The sequence below is a fragment of the Sinohyriopsis cumingii genome, chromosome 18, assembly GCF_028554795.1.
Source record: "Sinohyriopsis cumingii isolate HCF-2022 chromosome 18, ASM2855479v2, whole genome shotgun sequence".
NCBI lineage: Eukaryota > Metazoa > Mollusca > Bivalvia > Unionida > Unionidae > Sinohyriopsis > Sinohyriopsis cumingii.
In genome coordinates this window covers 34,431,441-34,457,525 of record NC_142978.1, presented here as the reverse complement: position 1 = coordinate 34,457,525, position 26,085 = coordinate 34,431,441, and the positions used below count along the sequence as shown (strand labels likewise).

Sequence of the window (26,085 nt, the reverse complement as noted above, 5' to 3'; positions counted from 1 at the left end):
TGAGGACTTTTTCTCTGTTTCTTTTTCTTGGGGCTTCTTTTCTTTTTCCGGGGTGATGGTGGTGGTGTCTGGTAAGAGGAGGGTCCTGCCACTGGAGAAGTTATTCTTCTTGGGGACTTGGTCTTTTTCTTTTTCTTCTTGGGGCTTCGTTGAACTTTTGTCTTGGGGATAACTTTGGGGGCATTAGGATCCCATCTTAAGAGTGAGCGAATGATGACCCCTCCTAGAGTACCGCTCCCTCCAGGTTTCAAAATGATTTGTTTTTTGGTTTGAGTGTCGATGCGGGGATCGGCCAGTTGGACCAAAGCGACTTTGTTTCGATCGAAAAAGCGTTGGGTTTGATGAGGAATCTGAATGATTCCTTGGAGTAATTGACGTGCCGTCACCGTGAACCATCGTAAGACTTCTTTGAGACTAGCTTCTAAGACACGGGCTCGTGTTTGTGGATCTTTTTCTCGGCTGATGCCATACAAGGCACGAATCAATTTGACGGGAAGATGTGACTGAAGGGACGTCATGTTCACACTGTGTGAGACAGACGAAAAAGGGTCCGAGGTTTTTATAGATTTTTTTCATGGGAGGAGTGAAATGAAGTCGAGGACGGAGACGTGTACAGGACAGGTCCTCCGTCTTGGCACCAGTGGTGAAACAAGTGGGTACGAAATCGCAAATCCTCGGGGGTCGTAGGTTTCAAATCGACGAGTAAATAGGCGTGTGGAGTTTGAGTGGCATCGTCGTACGCCTGAGTCAGCCAAGGCGTTCCTAACTGTTTGGCTAAGACTTGCACTTGCGATTTATCTCGAGGGCTTTTAAACAAGACCACGTAATGCGCATTGAGACTGATGGTGCGATGGGCTTTACTTTGTTGAAACAAATTTTGGGTGATGTAAACGACACTGGCATTACGGTGATGCCCTTTGCGCGTGAACCACAATTTAATTTCTTCTTCGTCTTCTCCTAACATGTCGTCGAAAATGACCAAATGGGTTAGACGGGAGTCAGAGACGATGCCATCGTCTTCTTTAGGAATGCCTTCCACAAACACGATGGAATCGCCTTGACTTTCACGCAAGAGGCTGTACGCCGATTGCCACTCTTTGTAACACCACACGATCCGTTGAGGTGGCCGATCGATCAAATGATGTTTATGTTCGATCAAACGTTTGACGAATTCGGTTTTGCCCGAACCGCTAGGTCCAGCAATGAGCATGTTAAAGGGATGGCGAAGATACAAAGCCTCCCAACTGGCACGATCTAAGTGTTCGTCGATGACTTTGACAGTAGAGGAAGAGGGAGCAGAGACAGCAGAGGTAGCCATGGTATGAGAAATGTCACTTGTGACACGAAAAAACAAACAAGACAAGAGTTTATATACTTTTTCAGAACACGTTTATTGAATGTTTTTTTTCAAATATGAACACGAAAGACAAAAATACATACAACCCAAATAGTGATGTACAGGAATATAAAACACAGCAAAGCGATCAAAGTGGAATATAAACAAGTGTCTGTACAACATGTTTTGGTTAACCAAGATGTCCTAGGGACAGTGTGTAATGTTCTTACAGTTTCTACATGAGGTATTGTCACACAAGTGTCCTCCCGGAATGACCTTTCAGGCATGTCCATGACAGTCCTGTCCTGAAGCGAGTGGTTGTTCTCGGTGACGGGTTCTTCTGGCACCGTCACTAACACGGGTTGAAAAGTAACTTTTTTCCTTGAACAACTCTTGTGCATACTGGGCCACTTCTTGGGTCCAAACCTCAAAACCCCCCTTTTTCCAATCACGAACATCTGTCCAATGAGGGTGTAAGTCACAAGCTACACACACATCGTCATACACGTCTTGGGTCGCTAAAAGTTGACGAATCTTTTTTTCCTGTTGAGGTCGAGAAGTATCCAGATGAAAACGCAAGGCTTTGAACAAAAGGAGTTTTTCGTGACCATTTAAGGCCATGGAGGTGGTAAGTACTGATCGTAAAGAGTCCACAAAGAATCGGCTGGTAAACGAAATCCCAGAAAACAAGTCACTAAGACACACACCACTTGTCGTCCAAAATTGAATGGATACAGTTCTTGTAATAATTGATGGTAATGATCCACGGTTTGAATATGGTCATTGAGTTCCTTCCACGGAATCTGTTGGATGACATGTGACATAAGTCGTGGCATGGCAGCCTGTTTTTATAGTCTCTTTGTTTCGGAAACAATACACGTACTTTCTAGCCAGAGATCTTCGTTCTCCAGTAGGGAATCTAAATCTTGCATACTGTAACCGAAACTTCAGAGTTCGTTTAGAAGTTTCCTCTTCCTCTAAGTAGATTCCACGTAAAATATGTTGATAATCCTTTAACTTGTCTTCCTCAATGTATTGCTGTAGGTGAATCTCGAAGTAACCAAAATAATGAACGTTTCGATCATTCACTAACTCAAAGTGTTGAACAAGGTCTGACCACTGAAACAATTTCTGACGAATCAGTTCTCTTATACCATTCAGGTACCAGTGGTTAAAGATCTGGTGACGTAACGGATGCAATTGTTCTTTACGTTTGACTTGTATTTTCACCAGCTCTCGGTAAATGCGTTCTCTCAACTCCACAGGCAAAGCACGAATGTTCTCTAGCAAAGTATCCATGAATAGGTCATACTAAATCCTCTTTGGTCTGACACAAGAAATGTACTCTTTGCACAAACATGGTTTCACTTCAGTGTCGAATTTAAATCGTTGAGTCACTAATCTACACATTACAATTCGTTCAGAAGTTTCCTCTTTCACCAAGTTGACATTGTGTTCAAGATGTTGGTAATTCGTTAACTCTTCCTCTGGAATTCGATGCAGTACGTTTACAATGATGTAACTACAATCGTCCATACCAAACCAATCCTTTTTAAAACTAGAGGATCGTTGATCAATGTCTGTCCGATGGAACACTTTCAATTGAATCAATCCTTGTATAGCCTTCAGGTACCAGTGGTTCAAACACCGGTGACGTATCGGATGCAATTGTTCTTTACGTTTCACTTGTATTTTGACCAGTTCTCGATAAATGCGTTCTCTCAACTCCACAGGCAAAGCACGAATGTTCTCTTGTAAAGTATCCATGAACAGATGATTATGGTAAAAAGTTACTTCAATGTCTCGGTCCCACTAAGGGTAAGTAATGACAATTCGGTGACCATCGAGCATGTTCAACGAAGGCCGAATCTTGCGGTTCCCAGTGGTGAAGTGACACACCGCAACTGAAGCACTTGACTTTATCTCCTTCGCCCAAGTAGAAAAATCCGGCTCTGGCTAATTCTTCGGGGGTCGGTCCTCCCAGATACTTTGGCCATTTTCCTTTGAACGATTGAAGACGATTTTCAAAGTCGCAGTATTCCGACGAACGCACAGGAAACGAATATTCGTTTTTCACAGGTTCGTTTCGATGAGGGTTGAGTGAAATGGGTAGGAGTTTGCTCAGGGCTGGATGACATCCGTAGGGAGGTAAACGTGAAGGTCGACATTCCCCTTTAAAACGAAACCCAGTAAAATGTCCAAGAGGACGAGCAGCATCGCTTTCGCATCCCACAGGTTTGACACGCACAGCATCACTTTCCATGACAGGGGTAGGGGTACTAAAGTTCCCATGATGCTTTACGGCATCGCTCAGGTCACAAGGTACAGCATCGGTCCCATCGCAAGGCTCACAATCGCACTCGTCTGCAAACTCCGTTACGCAATTACAATGGTAACCACATGGACAATCGCAGTTTCCTTCCGGACATTTTCCGTCGCAATGCCTGGGTCTTATCCATCCAATATTAGTCACACTAGAGGAAGATACAACTTTTTTACAATCCCCAAACTGGAACGATGTCTCTTTCAAAGTATTCATCTTGTTCGCTCGGTCTTGGTAGTCACAATGAACTATCGATCTTGACCATAGCCCCCTTTTTATACTAGTCGCAATGCAGTCTCCAGCTTGTAGATCTTTCCTTTTTTACGTTTTTTATGTCTTGTTTCGGAAGGTACCGTCTCTAAGGTACCGTCAACATTGTACCGTAGTGTAATGGGTGGAAAGGCCATAGAAAGGTAAGGGCAGTGAGGAGACCATCGAGTATGTTCCAGAATAGCTGAATCTTTATAGATACATAGATCCATTCGTAACTTCAGTCCGCAAGCGAAACACTGTACCTCCTATCCCAATCCTGACTCAGGTCCCAAGTAGACAAATCCTGTTCTAGCTAAAACATGCGAAGAAGGTAATCCTTCCCTATCCGTAGGCCATTTCTGAAACGTGTCCAATCGACGGGCACAATCACAATAGTCAGGTAAGAAGACTGGAAAATGGTAGGGTTTGAACTTGGAGTTCTCATCGGGTTTCTCACTCGATTCTTGCTGTGGCGAAGTCATCTTTCTGGTGGGGTAACTATCCTCTTACAACCAATGTTTTATACCAACGTGTCCATACGGTAAGGTGAAATGATTGGGAAGTCGAACTCGCTTCTGGTACACGATTTGATAAACTTTTTCCAAAGGTCGACTGACGATGTGGTGAGTGGGTAAACGTACAATCTTGTTCGGTTGGTGAGTGGTCACTTTAAAGTTTCCATCCTCTCCCGATTGCAAGGCTTCTTTCAATACCCCAAAGTTGACCACTCGACTGGTACGATAATTCAGAGTCAGTCCTTTCACTTTGCACGTCGTGTGCACTTCTCCTTGTTTGTCCCGGTATTCGTAGCCGTAATTTTTGGGACCGCCACTGACGAAACTTAGAATCTTGTCGTCGGGATGTTCGTCTGTCCAGGCTCCTAAACGGTCTCCTTCGATGTTAGGGTGATGTTGAATCGGGTGATGGATGTAAATGCAACTGTCCGTGTCAAAGTACAGGACGCGTTCTTCTAACAGTTCTAAAGCTTCGTACAATTTTAAGCGAGCATGGGCTGTCACGTAAGCCGCAATGATGACATTTCCAAAAGGGTCGTCTTGCACAAAGTCCAGATCTTCTTCGTAATTGACCAAGATCAAATTCTCTCGAACGACGTCCACGTGTTTCATGTATTTGGTTTTGTCGTGAATCATCTGGAAGTAGCGGGAAGGTTCTGTCAAATATTCCGTCTTGGGTAAACACGGTCGTTGTGCCATTTTGCCCCACAAGCAATTTAACATCACTTTGGCAAACGATCGCCTGCCTTCGTTTTTCTCGATGTGGTCTAAAGTGATACCTTCTTGTTCGTAATATTTCTCTTTGAATTGTATTTGGTCTTTGGGAGTGTGACACCAGGAAGGATAGCCGCTGGCTTCTTGTTTCAGTTTCAAAAAGGCATCCACGTAGTCGGCGAAAATGCCTTTCTGCGTGGGGTCACCCTTGCGGTATTGTTGTGTCTTGGGAAAGTGGCAAATTTCGTACACTTCTAACAGTTGGTATCCCATGTCCAGAGCTTTGAACAATTCTACGCTGACCCAGGTTCCCGTCAAGGCACGTTCTTCCTGGCTGTGCTGACAAGGTTGGTCTTGGTTGCACGTTTCGGCACAAGTACGGCACAAGGGAAACATCAGTTTGCCTTGACAATGGTGAGGTAAGACGGGATGGTATAGGTTCGTGGGAGGCAAAACTTTGCACTTGATCAAGCCTTCGTATTGTCGAATGTTTTTCAGGTCGATGTGTTCCGTCAGCAATTGCGGGTGCCCTACAGGAAAGCGACAATATTTGCACACGTAGGGATACAGCGAACACACGTCCAAGTATTTGATTTCTTCTCCTTTCTCTTCGTCGGCTTGGTACAGCAAACAGGTGGCATTGGTCCTTCCTCCGTACAAACTATCCCTCGGGTTCAGCGGGTCCACGAACTGGTAACTTTCCACGAGGCGTTTAAACTCGGGATCGGTTTTCATACGGTGATCGTACTCGTGTTCCCACATTTCCACCACTTGGTATCCTTGCTGTTCCAACTTTAGGCGCCGCTGACAAGTGTCCTGGTACAAGTCTTCCATGGTTCGTTGCAAAAACTGATTTTTAGTGCCACGGTCAGGGTAACAGACGGGACATCCGTGAAATAAGCAACCGTTAAACTCGTACACGATCTTGGGGTTTTCTAAGTCCCAGCCATCGACCGAATACGTTCCGATGGTCTTTTCGCCCCCTCCGTTGCGGGCATGCTGAATCCACTTGTCTTCCTTGTCGCACAAGTAATGTAACCAACGTAGGGCTTTGACCGAGTATTGACGTTTGACAAAGTGGGTCGTTTGAGGACTGATGACAGCCACGGTCTTTTCAGGCATGAATCGTTGTCGATACACTAAGGAACACGCTTTGGCAATGGTGCAAGCTTCTTTCAAAGGATCGACCCCTCCGTGTTCCATGAACAGTTCTCGAAATTTTCCACAGCAACGCCGTAAAATGTCCACGTCGGAACGACAATACTTTAGCATTTCTTCCTGAAAGTCGAAAGGGTCCGAGGCGTGAGCCTGGTACCAAGCGTAGAAAGCTTCTCGTTGTTCGGTACGCATGTTGTCGGGGTCGTAATAGTGAGCCTCAGGCAAATGGGGTAGAACGGCATGTTGATTGGCTTCCGTATTGAAAAAGTGTGGAAAGTACCCTTTAGCCATTTCTGTCATTCCAAACGTTTTAGGCATTCGACTCAAAGGCATGGCCAAGTAACTCATCGAATCTTTAAACTGCACTTGTCCCACTTGCATGAAAATGATTTTGGCTCCGTTCAAAGTCACTTTAGGACGCTCGGTGCCTTGTTCCGTATAGTGCCTCAAAAGAAACTGTCCATCGTATCCGGAGAAATTGTGAGCCATCACCGTGGCATGACGATGACAATCTCCGTAACGTTCGATGTCCTCTTGGCTCCACGTCTTGTCGACGGGGTCTAAGGCCCATTGGGCAAAATCGGCTAACGTGTTCGGTCCCCGAAAGATTTTTTCACGCCCTCCGGGTATCTTGCTGCAGTGAGGGCAATGACTGAAGATAGGTTCTTGAATGCACTTCTCGCACGCTCGATGAGCCACGCAGAAATTAGGAATGTGAATGCCAGTTTCTTGCATGCATTCGAAATCGAAAAAGATGAAATTGCCTTTCTTCTTGTGACCGTCCTCTTTCTCTGGTGGGGGTTGGTATTTTTGCACGTAACATTGGTGTTCCAAGTCCACGATGTGGTGACAAATGTGACATTTTTTCTTTCCTCGACATACGTGTGCCTTGGTATTATTGGTACGTATGACTTGTTCACACGTAGAGCACAATCTCAGCAGTTGACAAGCGCATTTCTTCTGTGAACCTTGCGTTTTCAGATGTTGTTGGTAACAGGTAGGGCTGACAAACGTGCGCAGACAAGTGGAACAAGGCACTGGTTCTTCGCTCAGACAGGGTGAAGAGGCCAAACATCCTGTGCATTTCGATCCACAATGCTTGTGTTGCTCTCGATTGTTATAACCATGGTCACATTTCTCACAGTAATAACCGTATTTCAGGAATCCGGTGATACTGGTAATGGTATCGAAATGTTCATCGTGATAATAGACATGAATGTATTTTCCGTCCTTAAAGTCTTGGCCTCGAAACAACAGAGGTCCGCGCACTTCTTGAGGGTGCACTTTCAAGGTGTAGCGTGGAGCTAGGGCATCTTGCAATTTTTGCATCTCAGGAATGCCACAGGGTGTGTCTTTGGACAGGCCAGCTTGTTGCAACAGGAGTTCTGCTTCGTTTCGTTGCTTGGCTCGATGGGAACGTTGAATAGTGTCCCAGGTTCTTTTCCATTCTACCGTGTCGTTCTTGTCGGCATAGGTTCGTCCCACCACGATGGCACGGGCTAAACACATCTGGTCATGAGAGTTGTTAATTCGGACGAGACTCTTTTTGGTGTTGCGAAGGTCGTCCACCAATAACATCTTTTTGCGTCCTGTCCCTTGAGGAGGAGAGACGTGGGTCATGTCCAGTGTGGCTTTACCATCGGTGATGTCAAACTGATCATTAGATTGTTGTACGTGTTGAATCTTGTCCATGACTTTGGAAGCAGTCAATTCTGCAGGGGTGCTAAACTCGATCCAAACAGGGGATTTCAAACCGTCGTGTTGTATGGAAAGTCTCAAACGATCGTCTTCTTTGGGTTGACATTGTCGCTTGAGTGCAGTGAGCAAAGAATCCCACACCTCAGTGATGAACACTTCTGCTTTCTCTAACGGCACTTCAGCCTTGAAATCTTTAAACTTCACCGTGTATTTGTAAGCCGTGGTTCTAAATTTTCTAGAGGAGCGCTTTTCCGTCTCTCGAATGTGATAGTACTTTTCAGGGTTGACAAAGGGTGGTGAACTTGGTTTAGAGGGTTTGGATTCTGGTTCACTCATGTCCTCTTCAAAATCACTGGCATGAATTTGTGCCAAGATTTCAGCCCTGGTACGAGGCGATAGATCACGTTTCTGCCTCTTACTTTCTTCTTCTTCTTTCTTCTCAAATGAATGGGATCGTTTCATCTTGAAAGCAAAAAGTCAAATGACTCAAGTTCAAACACCATAAACTACTTTATAGTCCTGGCAGACCAGCGTATATAAAAGGGTGTGTGTCTTGTCCTTTCACTATTCATTTCACTCTCAAGCCGAGCACAACGATGGAAGAGACTGACCAGATGGAACGTTTCGTCAGAGCTTTGCGAGGGGTCATTAGAAAATTCTCTTCAGACCAGCCTACGGACTACTCTCCTTCCTTTAGAGATAAAAGTCAAGATACTTGCTATATCTGTCAGAAGAAAGGGCATTGGTCTTCAGAGTGTCCAGACCGTCAAAAAAGAAAAAAAACAGGGACTAAAAGAGACAAAAGTGAAGATACCTGTTATTATTGTCAAGAAAAAGGACATTGGTCTCCAGATTGCCCAAAAAAGAAACAAGAGGAGTCAGAAGAAAAGAGGAATTCTTCAGAAGAAGAGAGGGATTCTTCAGAGGAAGAGAGGGATTCTTCTGAGGAAGAAAGAAGACAGGTGAAGAAAAAGAAACAGGAGAAAAAAAGAAGAAGGGAAGAAAGCGAGGAGGAAGAAGAGGAAAAGAGTGTGACGGTGAAGAAATTCAAAAAACAGAGAGACTAAACAAGGAGAAAAGAAGAAGTCAATGAACTTATTATTAAAGTGTTGTGTTATAAATTGTGAATTGGATTGTAAAAAATGGAGAAAAGAATAAATGAATGATATAAGGTAAGTGTCTTTGAGTTGTGATTTTAAAATAAGAAGCTACACTCACGCACTCATACACAGACACGTACTATAAGGGTAACATGGGTGAGTTTTTTTGAGTTATTGGCAAATTGAAATTGTATTTCTTTTCGAGAAATGTGGGTGGCCCTGAAAAGGGCCTTTTTTCTTCATGGTGTAGGGGTGAGTTTAAGCAATCAATTTTAACTGCCTTAAGCCTTTGCCACGGCCAAGGCCTACTTCTGGACTGCGTAATGTTGATGATGATTGGGTTGAAATCACTAAGGGTGGTACGGTAGGCTTAGTCACAGGGTTGACATGTTTGGCTCGGGAAGGTCGTATTCTCTTCGGTCGTGATAAAGAAGTCTGATACATTTGTTTCAGACTTCTTAACTCCGCTAAAATGTCCAACAGTATCGTGACCGTTTGATTTTCACCCTCTTGTTTCTTTGCTGCTACTTCTTCTTGCTGTTGTTTTTTTCTTACCTCTTCTTCTTCTTGTTGCTGTTGCTGTAGGAGAAAAGCCTGTTCCGCTTCCTTTTGTCGTTGTATAAATTTCTCCAATTCTTCTTTCTGTCTCTGTCTAAAATTCTCCACTTGCGGTAATGAAGAAAGTAACGAAGGTTCCGGAACAAATTCTTGCGAGGAGAGAAAATCCACAAAATCCCAATTCACCTCTTCTGAAAGTAAGTCCGAGTTCCCTTGGGCAGTCTCCCCTGCTGGTGCACCCCAATGGACCGTTTTCTGAGTTTCCGTCATGTTGAATCACTGTCGCATAGACTGACTACACACAAGCGCTAGCGAATCTATATTGACTACGTGACGTCACAGACTGCTCTCTTCGGATTGGATGCGAGCTGACTGAATTCTGTAACGCGTGTTCGGATTGGTAAATGAACTCAATCCGTTTCAATCCTTCCTCCGCCTATAAATAAGCGCCGTTCAATGCATTGATTCACCTGTTCTCGTCGCTTCAAGATGTGGACTACAGTTGAGTCATCCACCCTTGTGTCTTCCATGATGTTTCGGACAGACTTGCTCATGTATGTCCGATCGAAGTGGACCGTTGTCCACAGGACAAACACCAGCCTGTGGATACGTAGGATCTACGTCGAAAGACAAGGATGCCTGAAAAGAGTGCTGATGTACGGACCAACAGTAAGACGCAGCCTAAGGACAAGAAGAAGACCAATGCGGTGCCATTTATGTTAATGAATACATTAACATAAAACCCAAAGGCCCTTTTCAGGGCCAGCCATATTTCTCGAAAAGAGATAGTCTTTTGTATTGCCTACCCCTTTTTTAAATTTAAATTTAAATTTAAATTTTAAAAAAACTTTTTTTTAAAAAAAAAAAATCCCATGTTAAATTTCCCTTGTCCGTATAGTATCCCACAATTTATTCCCATGTTAAATTCCCTTGTCCGTAAAGTGTCCCACGATTTATTCCCATGTTAATTCCCCTTGTCCGTAAAGTGTCCCACGATTTTTCTCCATGTTAAATTTCCATTGTCCGTAAAGTGTCCCAAGGGTGTTTTTAATGCTAATTCCCATTGTCCGTAAAGTGTCCCCCTTCACTACTCAGGGCAAGTCCGAAATTTGTATAAATCACAATCGGAGCAAAATTCCAAATTTTTGACAAATTCGAAATTCGGATAGCTCAAAATCTGGGCAAGTCCGACATTTGTATAACTCAAAATATTGGCAAATACAAGCTATGACATTGTAATACAATAACTGTTTCAGAGATGGTTTTTACCTGAATAAAATTAGTCATGACATGAAAATCTGGATCTAGAATTTTTTAATTTTGTTTTGAAAGGGGACGGACGATTCTGACTTTTACACTGTCAATCCCACATCTGCAACGACTGGGACGTATATATACTCTTGGAGAACCTCGGATGTTTACACAAACATAAACAACGGGGACAACCAAGGGGAATGCTACCATCTCGTGGTCAGCAACATAGAATGCTGGGAACCATGGCGCCATTACAAACTTAGTGGAACACGTTCTGGGAGGCAGTATTTAACTAAATTACACCGTAAACACACAAGGCAACATAAAGTATCGACATTTGGTAATAAATAAGTATCCAGCGGATACTCGAAACATAGTGGCGAGTTGAAATTATCAGCACCATAGATTAAATGAGTGTCGGTCGATCTCATCCAAAGCTGCTTTGTGCTTTCGACGACGGACCGTCTCAAGGAAACATAATCAATGGATTCAAGCAACAGGTGGCGACTGCGACTAGCATTACCAACGCGATAACATCCAAAACTCATTAAACTGTTATCCAACACCTCAAGTTTCGACTACTATCCAACACGCGTATTTTAATTATTATTCAAAACATATTTGTTTCTTTTACTATCCAGCAGCACAGTCCCCACTTATTGAGTACTAGTCAACACTCAGTTTCCAATGACATCAGAGGTTAAAAAAGGTCACGTGATAACGACAATGAACAAATTTGCAAAGTTGTTGTACATAGAATTCAAAAATATTAAATAAACGTCACGCAATGTTTGCAAATAAATATGATGCACACTTAATACTCACATATTTATTCTGAAAACAACGATCAGAAACCTGCTGGTATCGCAGTGAGGTGGAGCAAGCCAGATTCATCAAATACTGAGTACGTGTCAGCGATGTTTTTTGTTGCTATCACGTGACTACTGCATTGATATGTGCTCTCTTCTTAATGAAGCTAATTTTCTTCAGTTCCAGCAACATTTACAGACTTCTGGTCGTTGTTTACGGAATATATATTTTGAGAAGTTTGTGCTCTTTCATTTTTCAATAAAGAGTTTGTCACTTTTATTTATATGTTCGATTTGTTTTCATATAGCAATATTGTAAATGGCTTATTGCTGATATCACGAGATTTGTGCAGTCATGTAAATAGAAATGCAAATGACGGGATTCAGGTCAAATTTCATCAACGCTGTAGTTTCGTCTCGTCTGTCAGTGGATTATAAATATAACGAATGCTATGCTCGCAATTTCTGAGAAATTAAATTATATTCCTATCGATTTCATGCAGGCATATCTCGATGAAAGGTCGTTCAAGTTTGCTAGGCTGGCTATTAAACGGCTACCCCATGCCGACATCAATTGCTGTCGGCGAATTCAAACTGATTGATAGGCAATGGAATCTGATCCTACACCCCAAAATAAATGTCCAAATATCAAAAATTGGGTGGCAAATTAAAACGACTATATCAGAGAATTGAAACGATTAGAAAAAATACCTGGAAGATGTTATGAGTGGAATTCCTGGTATCGTTAAAAATATTGAACTGATTACAATTCCCCACAAGCAGATTATGAACCTGGTATATACAGTAGCGTCTGACCAAGTATTATGGTTATCACCCAATACAACCAATAAACATCGCACTGAGGTTACCGGTATATGCAGGCTCTCAGTACTCGGTGTTGTAACATTTATAATATCTACCACGATTTTACGGCGTTATCCACGGACTCCATCAGGTGGATCTATATCAGTGATGTTAGAACAAAACGACGAGGTAACATTTACTGTGGAACCCGAAGGAAAAAAACTCGGCTTTATTATTGGTGCTAAATTCCCACCTAATTAAAATACAATGAGTATTCCGATCAAATTTCAACGTTTTAGATACAATCAAGCACGTGAATGGCAAACAAAATTTAAAAAATGTCGTTGATGGGTATATAGTAAAAGTAAAGAAATAATGCAGACGTATAGTTATTGCTGATATTGTTTATTCTGCTGTTATTGCTGGAATCGGCGTCTTATTATCAACAATAACAATGACATCACCAGCAGTTGTGACAATTTGTGTTTCAGCTGCAACAACGATTGCCGGTATTCTTAGTTTCATCGCAAAAAGAAATATATACGTGCACAAATGCAAAATTGCATGATTATATAATAAAATTATACACAGCGACGTTAGCATACTCCAAATTATCCTCGTTATTATCAACAAATTTTAGTAATGGGAAAATATAAGGTTCTGAGTTCACGGATATGATCAGAATTTACAATGAAGCAATGACTGATTGATTTAGAAAATCAGGATTAAATAAGAATGTAAACTCCGAACGGGCTACTTCAACAAATCGTAACGAACACAACTCCCGTCAAAAACTACGATATCGGTACGCTCAAGTAATCCAGAATTTAGTGTTAACTTTCCAACTGCAATTCCATTGAAAGAAATCGCACTAGTGCAATTACGAGTATATTACAGTTGGCTGAATATTAGACCAAAATCATTTGGTGGATTACCGGCGAATAATTCGCTTCTATTTGCAAATAAAAATAAACTAATAAACTAGATGGAACACCCGACTGGTTAGTTGTTTCCATTCATACAGGCAGTTATCAGATCGAACAAATCAATGATGAATTTCAGCGCAGAATAAAATCTATAATCGTAAGAGAAGCAAAAATAGCTATAACAGTTCACGAACCAACATCATCGGCTGAGATTGAAATAAATTCGACAGATTACGTCGTAGATATTCATCAATCGTATTTTTTCTCCTACTGATAGATTTCAAAATCTCAGTATGAAATGTGCATTGAAATGTATTGCTTACGCTGTCCTGTGCTTATCTTAAGTTGATTGTCCCGATTATATGGTGTCACGACCTTAATGAACACAAACCAGAAACTGGAGGAAATTTTGCAGAAAATCCAACCAAAAATTGATGCTATACGGCTAGTTGCCTACACTAAATAAATTTATGTTCGTCGTTTCTCTACGTTAGGATACTGAGCAGCAAAATCGTACTAACTTAAAAGACTTACCAGGGCTGGAAATGTCGGTCTTTTCCACGGAAACGGAAACCAACTGTCACAATCTGGACAACACTGTACCTCTGTGAATGATATGGGATCTAGGCAACGTGCCGTTAGACAATACTGACCTTTGCACTTATCAGAAGACAGAGAGGAATCACCTATTGTATAAAATATTTAACAGTCAGCTTATAGGAATTATTAACTGTTTTAGGGTTTTGTAATAATCCAAAATGAGCCTCATCGTAAGTGCTAACCATGAACTGTTCAAATTAAAAATGTAGCTGTATATGAAGCCACTTACTAACCAGGCTACTGTGATACTTAGAATTTGTCACCCCTACTGTCATACAAATATAGATTACTTCAATAAATTAACTCAAACAACATCAACGAGTCTCCTCTCTGAATGGAACTACCCTAAACGTTTATGGTTTATTCTCGATTAAAGCCTTCTGAAACAGAACCCGTCAAGAAATCCCATCTAGCGACAAACAAGTGTGCCAGACATGTTTACCTTTTGAGTTGCAACAGACTCAGAAGACAACTTAGAAACAAACTAAGCTGTTAGAACTTGGTCTCTTATTTGTGTTTTATCGATTTCTTTTACTTCATGAATCTCAATATAATTTACATCTATAGTGGGATCTCGGTAAAAATATTTTTAACTAGAAGATGACAAAAATTGTCTAAACCATTTGGTATATGCCTGTGAAAGTAAAATTTCGTGACCGATGGTATACTAGCTTCAACTTTTAAGGTCCATGCACAAAATGTGAACTCTTCGGCAGGTGATACAATAGTCATTATCGGCTGTACAAATTATTTATTTCGGAGATGCAAATATTTTAGTCTCCACCAATGCGAACAGTAAAGCCTTCTATAACAGTTAGCCAAGACATTCAATAAAACTTTTAGTGCGCACAATCGATTTGTTTACTTATCAGAATGGAATTCATTTTCATACGAACGATAACTGAGTATGGCTCCACTGTTTTCTGCTCTGCAAAAATACAATTTTTATGCACACGACAATATTGTTAACTGGGTTCAGACCACAATTACCCCACCCAACTCAAGTTGACTAAAGCGAGGAACACATTATGAAGCAACTCCTTGTTCTTTATTTGAAAATGGAAGGATGTAAACTTCCATTTTCTGGATCATGCAGAAGCTTTTTGGGTTACTTCCTCTGCGTCAGTTTGCTTACATTAGCAGTAGACAAAAACCATAAAGTCAACCTATGATAAACCCTACACAAGATGTTGAACTCCGGTGGATTAATGTGTAGCAAACGGCGATTGAGGTCCATGCTATTTTAAAGGTGGCATACTGCTGTATGCTTATACATAAAATTAAAGAAAATATAATTCCAATTTAATGCCTCTATTTAAGCTATTATCGTAGGTTAGGGGGTAAAGTCTTTTTGATCTCATTTTTAGACAAGTAGCTGTGAAAATTCACCATTATGGTCAGACATTTAGAAAATTTGATAGTAATATAATTTTATACAATTGTTTATATTTAAAAAAGAGTTGTTTTTTTTTCAACATTACAATTCATTTTCAGCATTATATTAGTCAAATTGTATCATGATGAGGTCAGACACCACGGTTGATATTTTTACTAATCATTTTTATCCTCATGTTCATCTTTTTATCCTGAATAAGGTACAAACTGAGGCTTTCTCGAGAAATATAGGTGGTAAAAGTTTGGCACACATTGTACCTGGAACCAGTTTGCGATGTTTAATCTGGACCTGAGCTGCGAGGCGAAAGATTAAAGTTTTCCTCACCAGTATATGGTAAATGGCATACATTAAATGCACACAGATTCAGTTATATCGTCTTATTGCGAGACTAGAGACAGACAACCTGGAAGAATACCATAACTGGATTCTTAAAGATCATGTCTGCTGAGCTACATGTGAATGTAGAGAGAATTGTGCTTGCTTGCAAGTGGTATGGATAATGTCCATGCCTACTTAGTATACAGATGTAGAAAAATAACAAATATGGGCCACAGGTAATGTTCTCCATAAATACTTGATATAATGATGTAGAAACAGTATTTCATATTCAATTATTAACATTAATTATGATATCTCTTTTTATGCAGCATTTTAGCTTAAGAAACAATCATAGAAATATTAAAATGTCATAATTTTATTATCTTCAACAGTTAGTTTACAATAGTCCGTACATAAATGTCCTTTCTGTCGAGAAGTTAGTATGGGTATTGGACACGGCAATCCATTAATGTATTCTGATTTATACTTAGCTATCTGCTTATATTTCAAATGTTGAGCTCCTTTCCAAATGAAAAAACTCTTCCTGGACGGTACACATGATGCTTAAGGACACTTCATTTTTGGCCTTATTAAAAATCTCAGATTAATGTGTAAAACTAATTACAAAACGTTAATACTAGAAGCTCAACAGTGCTTACACATTTAAAATTCTATACATCCTGTTGAAGAGATAGACATTACGAGTGAGAGGAAAAGAGTGAGAGAAAGAAAGGAAAATATTAAATAGGCCTAAATATCGACACATAGGTCCGAAGACTATACATACCGGCCGATCTGTTTCCTAAATGGACAAATAAAATAGTTCCAAAAGAGTATCTCTATTGTGGTGATTTCATTTTTCTAATGATATATTTCAATATCTCATTATGAAATATGTAATAAAATGTATTACTTATGCTATACTAATTTGAAGTAAATTGTCCAGATTATACGGTGTCATGAACAAAACGGCATAAAAACCTTAACTTGAATGAAATATTGAAGATAATTCAACCGAAAATATCAGGTTTACGGTTAGTTTCAATTTAATATATACGAGAAAGAATTGATAAAAGCTATCACTATCTACTTGTACATTAGATGATACCAAAAGCCAGGTCAAGTCACAAAGAAACATTCATTTTCGTTGTATCTCTTCGTTAGGGTATATAGTAGTAAAATCGTAGAACTTTTAAGACTTACCAGGGTTGAAGCTTTCAACGCTACAACTTAGACAACACTGGCCTTCTATGTGGATTGGTTCTGGACACGGTGGCATGTCACAATCCACATTCTCGCACGGATCAGGAGGCGGCAGAAGACCACTGTTACAAGCTGGACAGCATTGACCTTCTATGTGGATGGGATCTGGACACTCTGGCACAGCGCAATTCACAAGCAGGCACGGATCAGTTGCCGGCTTAGGAGTACCTGTTATACAAAACATTTAACAGACAGCCTATAGGAAGAAAAAATGCCGTTAGTGTTTTGTAATAATCCAAATGAAACTCATCTTAGTTCCTGCGACGAACTGTTTGCATTAGACATGTAGCGATATAGGTATACGAGGTCACTTAATAACCAGCCTACCTGGTCCAGACCTTTAGGTCTAGTGGTATGTGCGATCTACTGAGACAGCCGAACCAGGCTCGATTCTTGACGCCAAGATTTGAACGTCTCCCCTCCCGTTAAAGAAATGTATATGAGTACAATATATTGATTTGCTTGATAATAGCAAAAAAGTCCCCTATTTGAATGGAACTCGCATAAACTACAATCCATCAAATGATGCCTCCGTAATAACTTACTTTAAATGTTCATCGTTTCAGAAAATTCATAAATGGTATTGTGAATTAATTTCCATATTGTCCTAAAGGTTCTATTTCAAATTCAAATGTACAGAGTTCCAAAATGAATTCAGTGGCGTTTCCGAATGAATTCCAATTGCAATGGTCATGATGTGCTAGTAGTTTCAAATGCACTAATATACAAATAATCTTGATGTAGCACAATGACATAATACAAAATGTTCTTGAATGAATTCACAATAATCCGAAATTCCAAGAGCACTTTGCAATTCCAGTGAATAATTTCAATAAATAAATCATCACAAGTAAAACTGAACAAAATAACAATACTGATTCCACTTTGGATGTTAAGATAGGAATGAGTAATTCTGAAATAAACATTTATATAAAAAGATAAGACAACAACAGAGCCAGGATGAGGGTCTTTTTCAAATGAAATACGTAAACAACTTGCTTCTTGTACATTCTTCATTCTTAAAATACTAGGTCTTGAATTCAACATTTGTAAACATGTTTACCTTCGATTAATAATACTCTTAATATATAATCTAAAATCAGCTATTTAATATTCCGGTGACCTAATGGTTGGAGCGTCCACCTCGGATGCGGGTGGTCACGGGTTCGAACCCCGGCTGTGTTATACCAAAGGCATAAAAATGGTACTAACGACTGCCTCGCTTGGTGCAGAGCATTTTGAGGTTGGTGTTGGGACTGGTTTTCCTGGTGTCTGGATAATGTGACTGGGCTAGTCATCACTATAAAGACATCGTAGTGATATGACTGAAAGATTGTTAAAGCTTCGTTAAAAAAAGATCCAAATCTAAATCCAAAATGACCAGACGTTTGTACTATAGGCCCTAAACTCAATTACTGACCAAGGTTAATCGCATAATATAGATATAACAACATACAATCACAGAAAGGCCAACATGTAATTCAAATTCAGTATACGTAACAATACAGAAAATAAAAAAAAACATTGCTGTCTGCCTCAACGGACGTTCATTTTTTTTTTTGTTGCTGGGTGTGGGAGGAATGTCTTTACTCTGAGATAGGAACATGTGATGCAGAGGTGAAAATAACAGTTATTTTTAGTACTTTATAAAAATGGACAGTAATAAAATTGTAATCTTGAAGAAAAACTTTAAATTAAAATTTTAAAATAATTTTTTTCTGCATTATATTTAATTTTCAGCATTCTGTTATTCTACTTGTATCATAATGAGACCAGATACCATGGTTTTATATTTTTCCTCCTCATCTTTATCTTCGTGTTGATCTTTTTATCCTGCTAACAGTATTAAATTGAAGCTTTGAGAAATATACAAACAAATTTTGGCACGTAATGTGCCAGGAGCTAATCTGCAATGCTTAATCTGCACCAGGGTTGCGAAGTCTGGTGGTTATGGTGCTACACAGTTTACGACACCAATATTTGGCGAATGGCATACAGTAAATGCACAGAGATTTAGTTACATTGTCTTAATGAGAGGATGGAGACAACCTGAAGTGAGACAACTGTCATAAATATGTGCATTTTTAGAGAGCACTTGTCTTCTGAGCCAGATGTAGTGAATGCAGATAGAATTAAATGTGAACATAGGTACTTGCATGGGGTATGGAGAACGTTCTCCAAGCCTACCGAATATAAAGAGTAGAAAAATTATTATATCATTCAATTAATAACATTTATAAATAGAATATTACTTGTCATGCAATAGTATAAGATTTATGAATACTGGAATTTAGCATGACATTGAAACAAGCAAATCGATGAATTGCATCATGGGAACGTTAACAATGTTCAAAATATATTTCTCTTTAAGGGTTAGGTAAAAATAGTCCATACGTAAATGTCCTTTCTATATAATTGTCCATCACTCTGAATACGAGTGATATGAATTGCGCATTTCTTGAGAATTTGTTGAATGTATTGGATCCAGCTGCCTCTTACTGTAATCTGATTTATATCAATTTGACAGCCTACATTTCAAATGTCGGATCTATGCTGAACAACGTTCCTTTTCTAAATATCGGTAAGTCTTATCTTTCCTTTCCCTATCCAGTTCATATAGTGCATAGTTTGCACGCCATGAAAGTTCCATACAAGAATCGCCACATTTTTAAAAACTCGAGTTCCAGGGTTAACATTAATTTTGATTGGTTGAAGCAGCTCTGCCAAGGATATTCCAAGCAAGTTAAAAAAATTTGGTGGTGAAATATTCAGTAATGTATTAACTGCTTCACGAATATAAATATCAGTTTCGCTTCTTTAATTGCCGATACACTCACGTTTCAGTTTCAAAGTTTCAACAAGTAACACTTGGTCACTTTCATGCTTGTTTGAGTGTAACACTTGGTCACTTTCATGCATGTTTGAGTCAGCGATTTTGTGTGTTCCGATATACTTGGAACGATGTAACCAGTTACTCTCGTCACTCCCCCACCACACATGACAGTATCTTGCACACATTAATTCATATCCGCTTCAGCACAACAGAGTGGATTTGAGAAGGTTTGATACACGTTAACCCAGATTATTCGCATCACCAGCTTACTGTTTCACTATCTCCATTAGCATCATATTGCATCTAGATTATACATCCTGGCTTTGGGCCTTCTGTGCTCCTTGTTCTTCTGCACGAGTTGTCCCATCTTCAAGCTGGAGTTTGCATTGTTACAATGTCAACAGTGAGCTCGTCCCAAATGAAATGCGTCAGCTTGTAGCTACACTATCCATACGGGGTTAAGAGCTGAGGGCTTAGTATATTCTTTTAGCTGATCTTGCATCTTTTTGGTGGCACAAAGTGCACCGTTGCACGGCAAGCTGACTTCCAATTTCTTTTCCTATATCATACTGACAGTGGGGCAAAGAGCAACAGGTTAGCTGTACACTCTGGATGACCACCTTGGCATTGCAAATCCTTTTCTTGTCCCTTCATCAAAGCTCCATTCCATCTAAGTTTATTATTGGAAGCAAGCCGTTAAGATAACCTTGCCAAATGCGATGCCAATAGTTTCTGAAACGTTCTGATACGGCTTATTGCTACTTGTTGCATTTCATCTGCCATCCATTGCTATGTTATAATACCGGGTTTTCGTACCACAACTCACATTAACATTTTTAGATGCTTATACGTTTTAGCCGTATCACTTTTATTTTAATTCTGACTCATTCATAGCCAGAATATTATATGTTGTCTGTATGGAGCTTCTGGATGGGGTGACATATTCATGTTTGCCGCAAGTCGCACTTGGGTAGTACCTACAAATCGTGTCTTGATCACCGATTGCAAGTCCTTCATTTGGTACGTTGGGGTTTATTCCTGGCATGCTGGCCTTCGCTTCTTTTACAGCTTCTATGAAGGTGCTTGAAAAGTTGTACTTTACACATTTTCGTATTATTTTACAGCAGACTCAACATTTCGTGTTCTTTGTAATTTGCATGGGCGGTTGCAATGGGATACACATTCTTTTGATCCTTTAGATGTATTCCAGGCATCTGCCTTTTTAAATTATCTACAAGTATAACTCCTTAGAAGTCATGACAGTCTATGGTCTTCTTTTAGTACGACGTTGTACCGCAACAGGGCGCAGTAGATGAATTGGCTTGGATGAACCTTCATAGTCTTGTTTAATGTAGAGGTTCAATCAGCACTCGGCGTGACTACTTGGGAAAATGCAGTTTCACTCATTCTGGCAGCAGACCTGGGCTGTGATGAAACAGGGACAGTGGGTATGTCTTCACTGTACAGAGTACTTTCCTAATTCCAACGAGAATCACCTCACTGGAACTTGGTTATGGTCGCCTTTCATCTTTGCATCATTCAGTACAAAACTTTGCATTGGTCTGAATCCTGGTTGCAGCTCCAATATATGTAAACGTGTCAGTACTTTTGGGTTTACACTAACAACTAGGCATAGCAGCTACCACATGACGAGTGCTTTGTACTTGTTTATTGCCATGTCCAGTATCTGACGACTTCGACTTATTGTGTATTTTTGGCATTCTGCAGGATCCTTCATGTTCCACTGCCACCAGATCGAATGCTGTGTCTAACCTGTGTATGAGTGACCGCTTGTTGTGTTCAGCAGATACTTGTAAACTTTACAATAAAAAACTTTTATTACCTAAGTTTAATATTTGTATCATAATCAAAAACTTTACTTATTTTTTCAACAAAAGTTACCAACATTTTATTTTGAAATAAAATTACATTTGCTGTCATGAACACTTCTATATCCATTTTTCTAGATATTATTCCCAATTACAAATTATATTCTAAACGTTACAAATCCAATAAATGTAATTTTTTTTAATAAATTGAATTTCTCATTTGTAAGCACATCCGGCCTCTAAATTCTTTGCTGAGCAGCAACACAGCATAATTTCAAATCGCTACTTTTTTGGAATTAGTTCATGAAACTTGACAATAATTTCTGAGTAAGTTTAAAATCTTCCTTTCTTGAAGATCTTGTTTTACTGATTTGGTGTAAGAGGTCTAAACTGACCACATTATCACTCATCCCAAAACCTTTTTTTTAAGCTGACCAAACTCAGGAAGACATTCAGAAGGAATTGCGCCTTGTTAGCATAGCCCGATATTGTTGTTGTTATAGGGTTTAATGCCATTTTTCAGCACACGATAGGCTATAGATGGCGGCAAGTATAAATGCTGGAGGAAGAACTAGGGAAAATCCCGGAAAGAACCATCGACCCACGAGATGTTACTGGCAAGCTTTCTCACGTACCCACATTGGCCAAGCCCGATACTCGAACCCACGCAGACAGGTGAGATGGCAGTGATCCGTAACGGTGAGCGCTATAGACCACTCGGAGAGTCGGGGCCCCCGCCCGATATTGTTACTTAGTGATATTGGAAAATATGGCACTACCAAGACGAATTTCTTCGGACACTTATAAATAATGCTTTATGTACGTATGTTTTAAAGTTTTTAACATTTCTGCACGCATTTTTCTTCAAATTACGCCGCTTTAGAAAGGACAAAGGTGTTTCCTTACCTGGACTATCTGTCCCAAAACTTATAGGTAGATAGAGTCCCCTGCAGAGCACGGGCAGGACAGTTACTAATAGCTTCAAGCAGTTCTTTGCATTAGAAAATCCCATTCCTTATTAGAGTTATGTTTCTAGGGCAGTCGATGCAACAGGCCTTATTTTATAAAATTGCCTAGTGATGAAAAACGAAACATATGCATTAAAATATATGTCAGATTATAATTATCAATTACAATCGAAGTAATCAATTTTTCAAACGAAGCGAACTTTATGAATATTAATTTGCTTTGATTATATGGTAAAAATGAGATATTTAGTAAAATACTAGCTTCTAGCAATTTGTAAACAGTACCACGCTGTGTACGTGGACTTCATGGAGCATCAAAGCTGATATATTTTTGATGTCTAAGAGAAACGAATTTAAAGACCTATTGTACTAGAAGTAATGCCAATTGTAACTAGAACCCAATCATCAGATCTCTCTCTATATATCTATCTATCTATCTATCTATCTATATATATATATAGATATATATATAGATATATATATCTATATCTATGTATCTATATCTATATATCTATCTATATATAGATATAGATAGATATATATATCTATATCTATATATATATCTATATCTATATGTATATCTATATCTCTATCTATCTATCTACATATATCTCTATATATATATATATATCTATATCTCTATCTATCTATCTATCTATCTATCTATATCTCTATATCTCTATCTATCTATCTATATCTCTATATCTCTATCTATCTATCTATATATATATATATATATATATATATATATATATATATATATATATATATATATATATATATATATATATATATATATATATCTATATATATAATCCATGCCGTGAAAAATTACATCCGTAAATTATTAACCAACATGCAGAAGCATGGCTCCAGTAGGTTTCCAGCTGACATTAAAGGTCTACCAGAGTTATAATGTTCATTTTTCACTAAATATAAATGCACATCTATATTCTGATGAACAAATCTAACGCCTGATACATGGTTTTTAGTAAGAAAACAATAAGAACAATAACACGAAAAAGAACACTGAACGCCATTACGCCGGTTTGCCTTGTCCAAATGGCTATTTTTAGAAACTGATATCACTGCGTGTGACGTTTCACAAAGGTAAAAGCGCCATTAGAATGAAATGCCCCAGCTTAATAAGAGTTGTTAAATTTATAACTGAAACATCTTGCCCCTGTTTCCCACTAATAACACACGCGTAGCTGTGTTAGACCACAGCTAATGAAAAAGCGATAATGTTATCAATAAATCACTTGCTCCACAGTAAAGTGCCATGCTTGGAACCATCGTAATGACAGGTAATCTATCCCGCAGGGGTTCGTTACAAAGATTTTGACATCTTGACTAATGCCGTGTACAAGTGCCGTTTTGCATTCGGATAGTCTTGGATTTCACCATTGATCGAAATGCAAGATGCGGACAACCTCGAGTCCGCAGTAAATATCGTTAATGTACATTGTGATGAGTTTTAATTTTGGTGGCAAAAACAAATACTGATTTTGGTAAATTTGGTGCTGATTGCTGGTTACATTGTTGTACCGTGCATTGTTAAGTCCTGAAACATACTTATTGTTGAACTACAGACTCGAGGTTGTTCGGATTTTACATACGGGTTAATGGTGAAATCCAAGACTATCCGAAAGCAAAACGGCACTTCTAGACGGCATTTGTCCAGACGTCAAAATCGGCGAACAATTATTGCTTTTTCTCCATTATGTCACAAACTGAACGAAGTGTGTCGAGCTGTGTTTGAAAACTGAACTATTCTAGATTACGACTGGCTTAAGTTGGAAATTGGCAGACGCAAATAGGATAAACTAGCAGTGTTGGAACTACCGAGGGGTGCGGAATGGTGTCTTGTGTTATATTGTTACAGGTTAGAACCTCATCCCTTGATCCATGGACGGATACTCGAAATTTTCTTTGTAACGAACCCCTGTGATCTATCCACTGGACAACAGGAAACGTTTACAGCAGTCCGTTAGTATTTTTTTCTAGGAATACAACTACGCAAAATGCAATATATATATATATATATATATATATATATATATATATATATATATATATATATATATATATATATATATATATATATATAATCGTCTTTAAACAGAGGTAACATTCCGAATCACGGTAGTAAAGATGAATGTCATTTCATATTATCATACGATATAAAATAAACGTCGACTTATTAACAGAAACGAGAAACAAACCTGATGAAAAGTCATGAAAGTAAACTAAATCAAAAGAATACTCACACCAGGTAAAACATTAACCAAATATAAGAAGTTATAGATTTCCAAACCCTGATGAATCGTGGACGCCCTATATAAAAAAATGCAGGGGAATGAATCAGATTCATATAGTTCATGCATTAACAAACAACTCGTGTAAAACGGATCCCTCCATGAAGTCCGTGCACTAGTGCCATAGAGACTAGCAAAATCTGACCGCGCATTATAAATATGCATTCTTTTAATCTCGACAGCCCAACTTAGCATGACAAATATATTTTAATATGTACATAAATGATTACACAAACTTTATATTCACGCTTGCATATTTCTAGACTTTGTCTATGTTCTATATATGTGTAAATGTGTCTCGACCAGTATTTTTGTCTATTGTTTAATGGCTATTGGTAATACGAATTGGCCTAATGGTGGGTGAGTGGGGTATAGTCAAGTATTACGTAAAGTAAGTAATGAATTTAAAATTATTTATTATTAACTTTTTTATTTAAAATAAAAACTGTCATCTCAACGTTTTAGAGCAAACTGTTTTACGGAAAATGTATTTATATGTGCGAAAATAGGCAATATAATATCGTATTTTACGCGTAACAGATCACAGCATTGGGATAGTGTTGAGCTAATGAATTGTAATTATCTTGTTACATAAGGACTAATCAAGATGCAACGAACGTTCTATTTTTCGTATCATTTGGCATTGTGTACAATGTAAGTGGCAAACATCACGATGCAAGGTAATAAGGGCTGTCATATTGGTCGTCTTCTAGTCAACCCAGTCCCTTGATTGGCAATCATATTACACACATGTAAATCGATGGGTATCAAACTTTCCATATTGAAAATACAGTTGTGGTCGGTACTGATTATAGCAAAAAGAATTAAAAACATTCCTGAAATACGTACTTTAAATTGACTTATATGCTTGTTTACGTTTTACTTCTCTTCGCGTAAGCTTTCACCGATGTACTTTTCTAAGCATTAAGCCGCCAAACTTTATATCTTCTGGATAGTCATTCTTTTTCAGTCTTAATAGCAGTCTTCACATAAAGAAAATTACGTGGCATTAGTTACTTATTCTAAATAAACAGTTTATGTATACATAAATAATATTGTATATTTAATTTAATTGCAAATATAAATATTCTAGTTGTGGTATGCATTTCCGCT

General features: G+C 39.0%; 1 protein-coding gene across 3 annotated transcripts in view; it reads right to left on the bottom strand.

The window, feature by feature from the left end:
• Window positions 1–25,067, bottom strand: part of LOC149776366 (uncharacterized) — a 54,684-nt gene extending 29,617 nt beyond the window's left edge. For 2 of the 3 annotated variants that reach the window (XM_089942343.1, XM_089942344.1), the window contains exons 1-5: window positions 24,925–25,067; window positions 22,593–22,759; window positions 16,965–17,192; window positions 16,549–16,563; window positions 13,982–14,133 (exon numbers count right to left, since the gene is read on the bottom strand). In XM_089942343.1, the coding sequence (XP_089798469.1) occupies window positions 13,982–14,133; window positions 16,549–16,563; window positions 16,965–17,192; window positions 22,593–22,698 (501 nt within the window). In that variant the 5' untranslated portion in view covers window positions 22,699–22,759; window positions 24,925–25,067. The remainder of the gene's footprint in view (window positions 1–13,981; window positions 14,134–16,548; window positions 16,564–16,964; window positions 17,193–22,592; window positions 22,760–24,924) is intronic. The other variant, XM_089942346.1, reaches the window with a different exon arrangement.
• Between the last annotated feature and the right edge of the window lie 1,018 nt (window positions 25,068–26,085).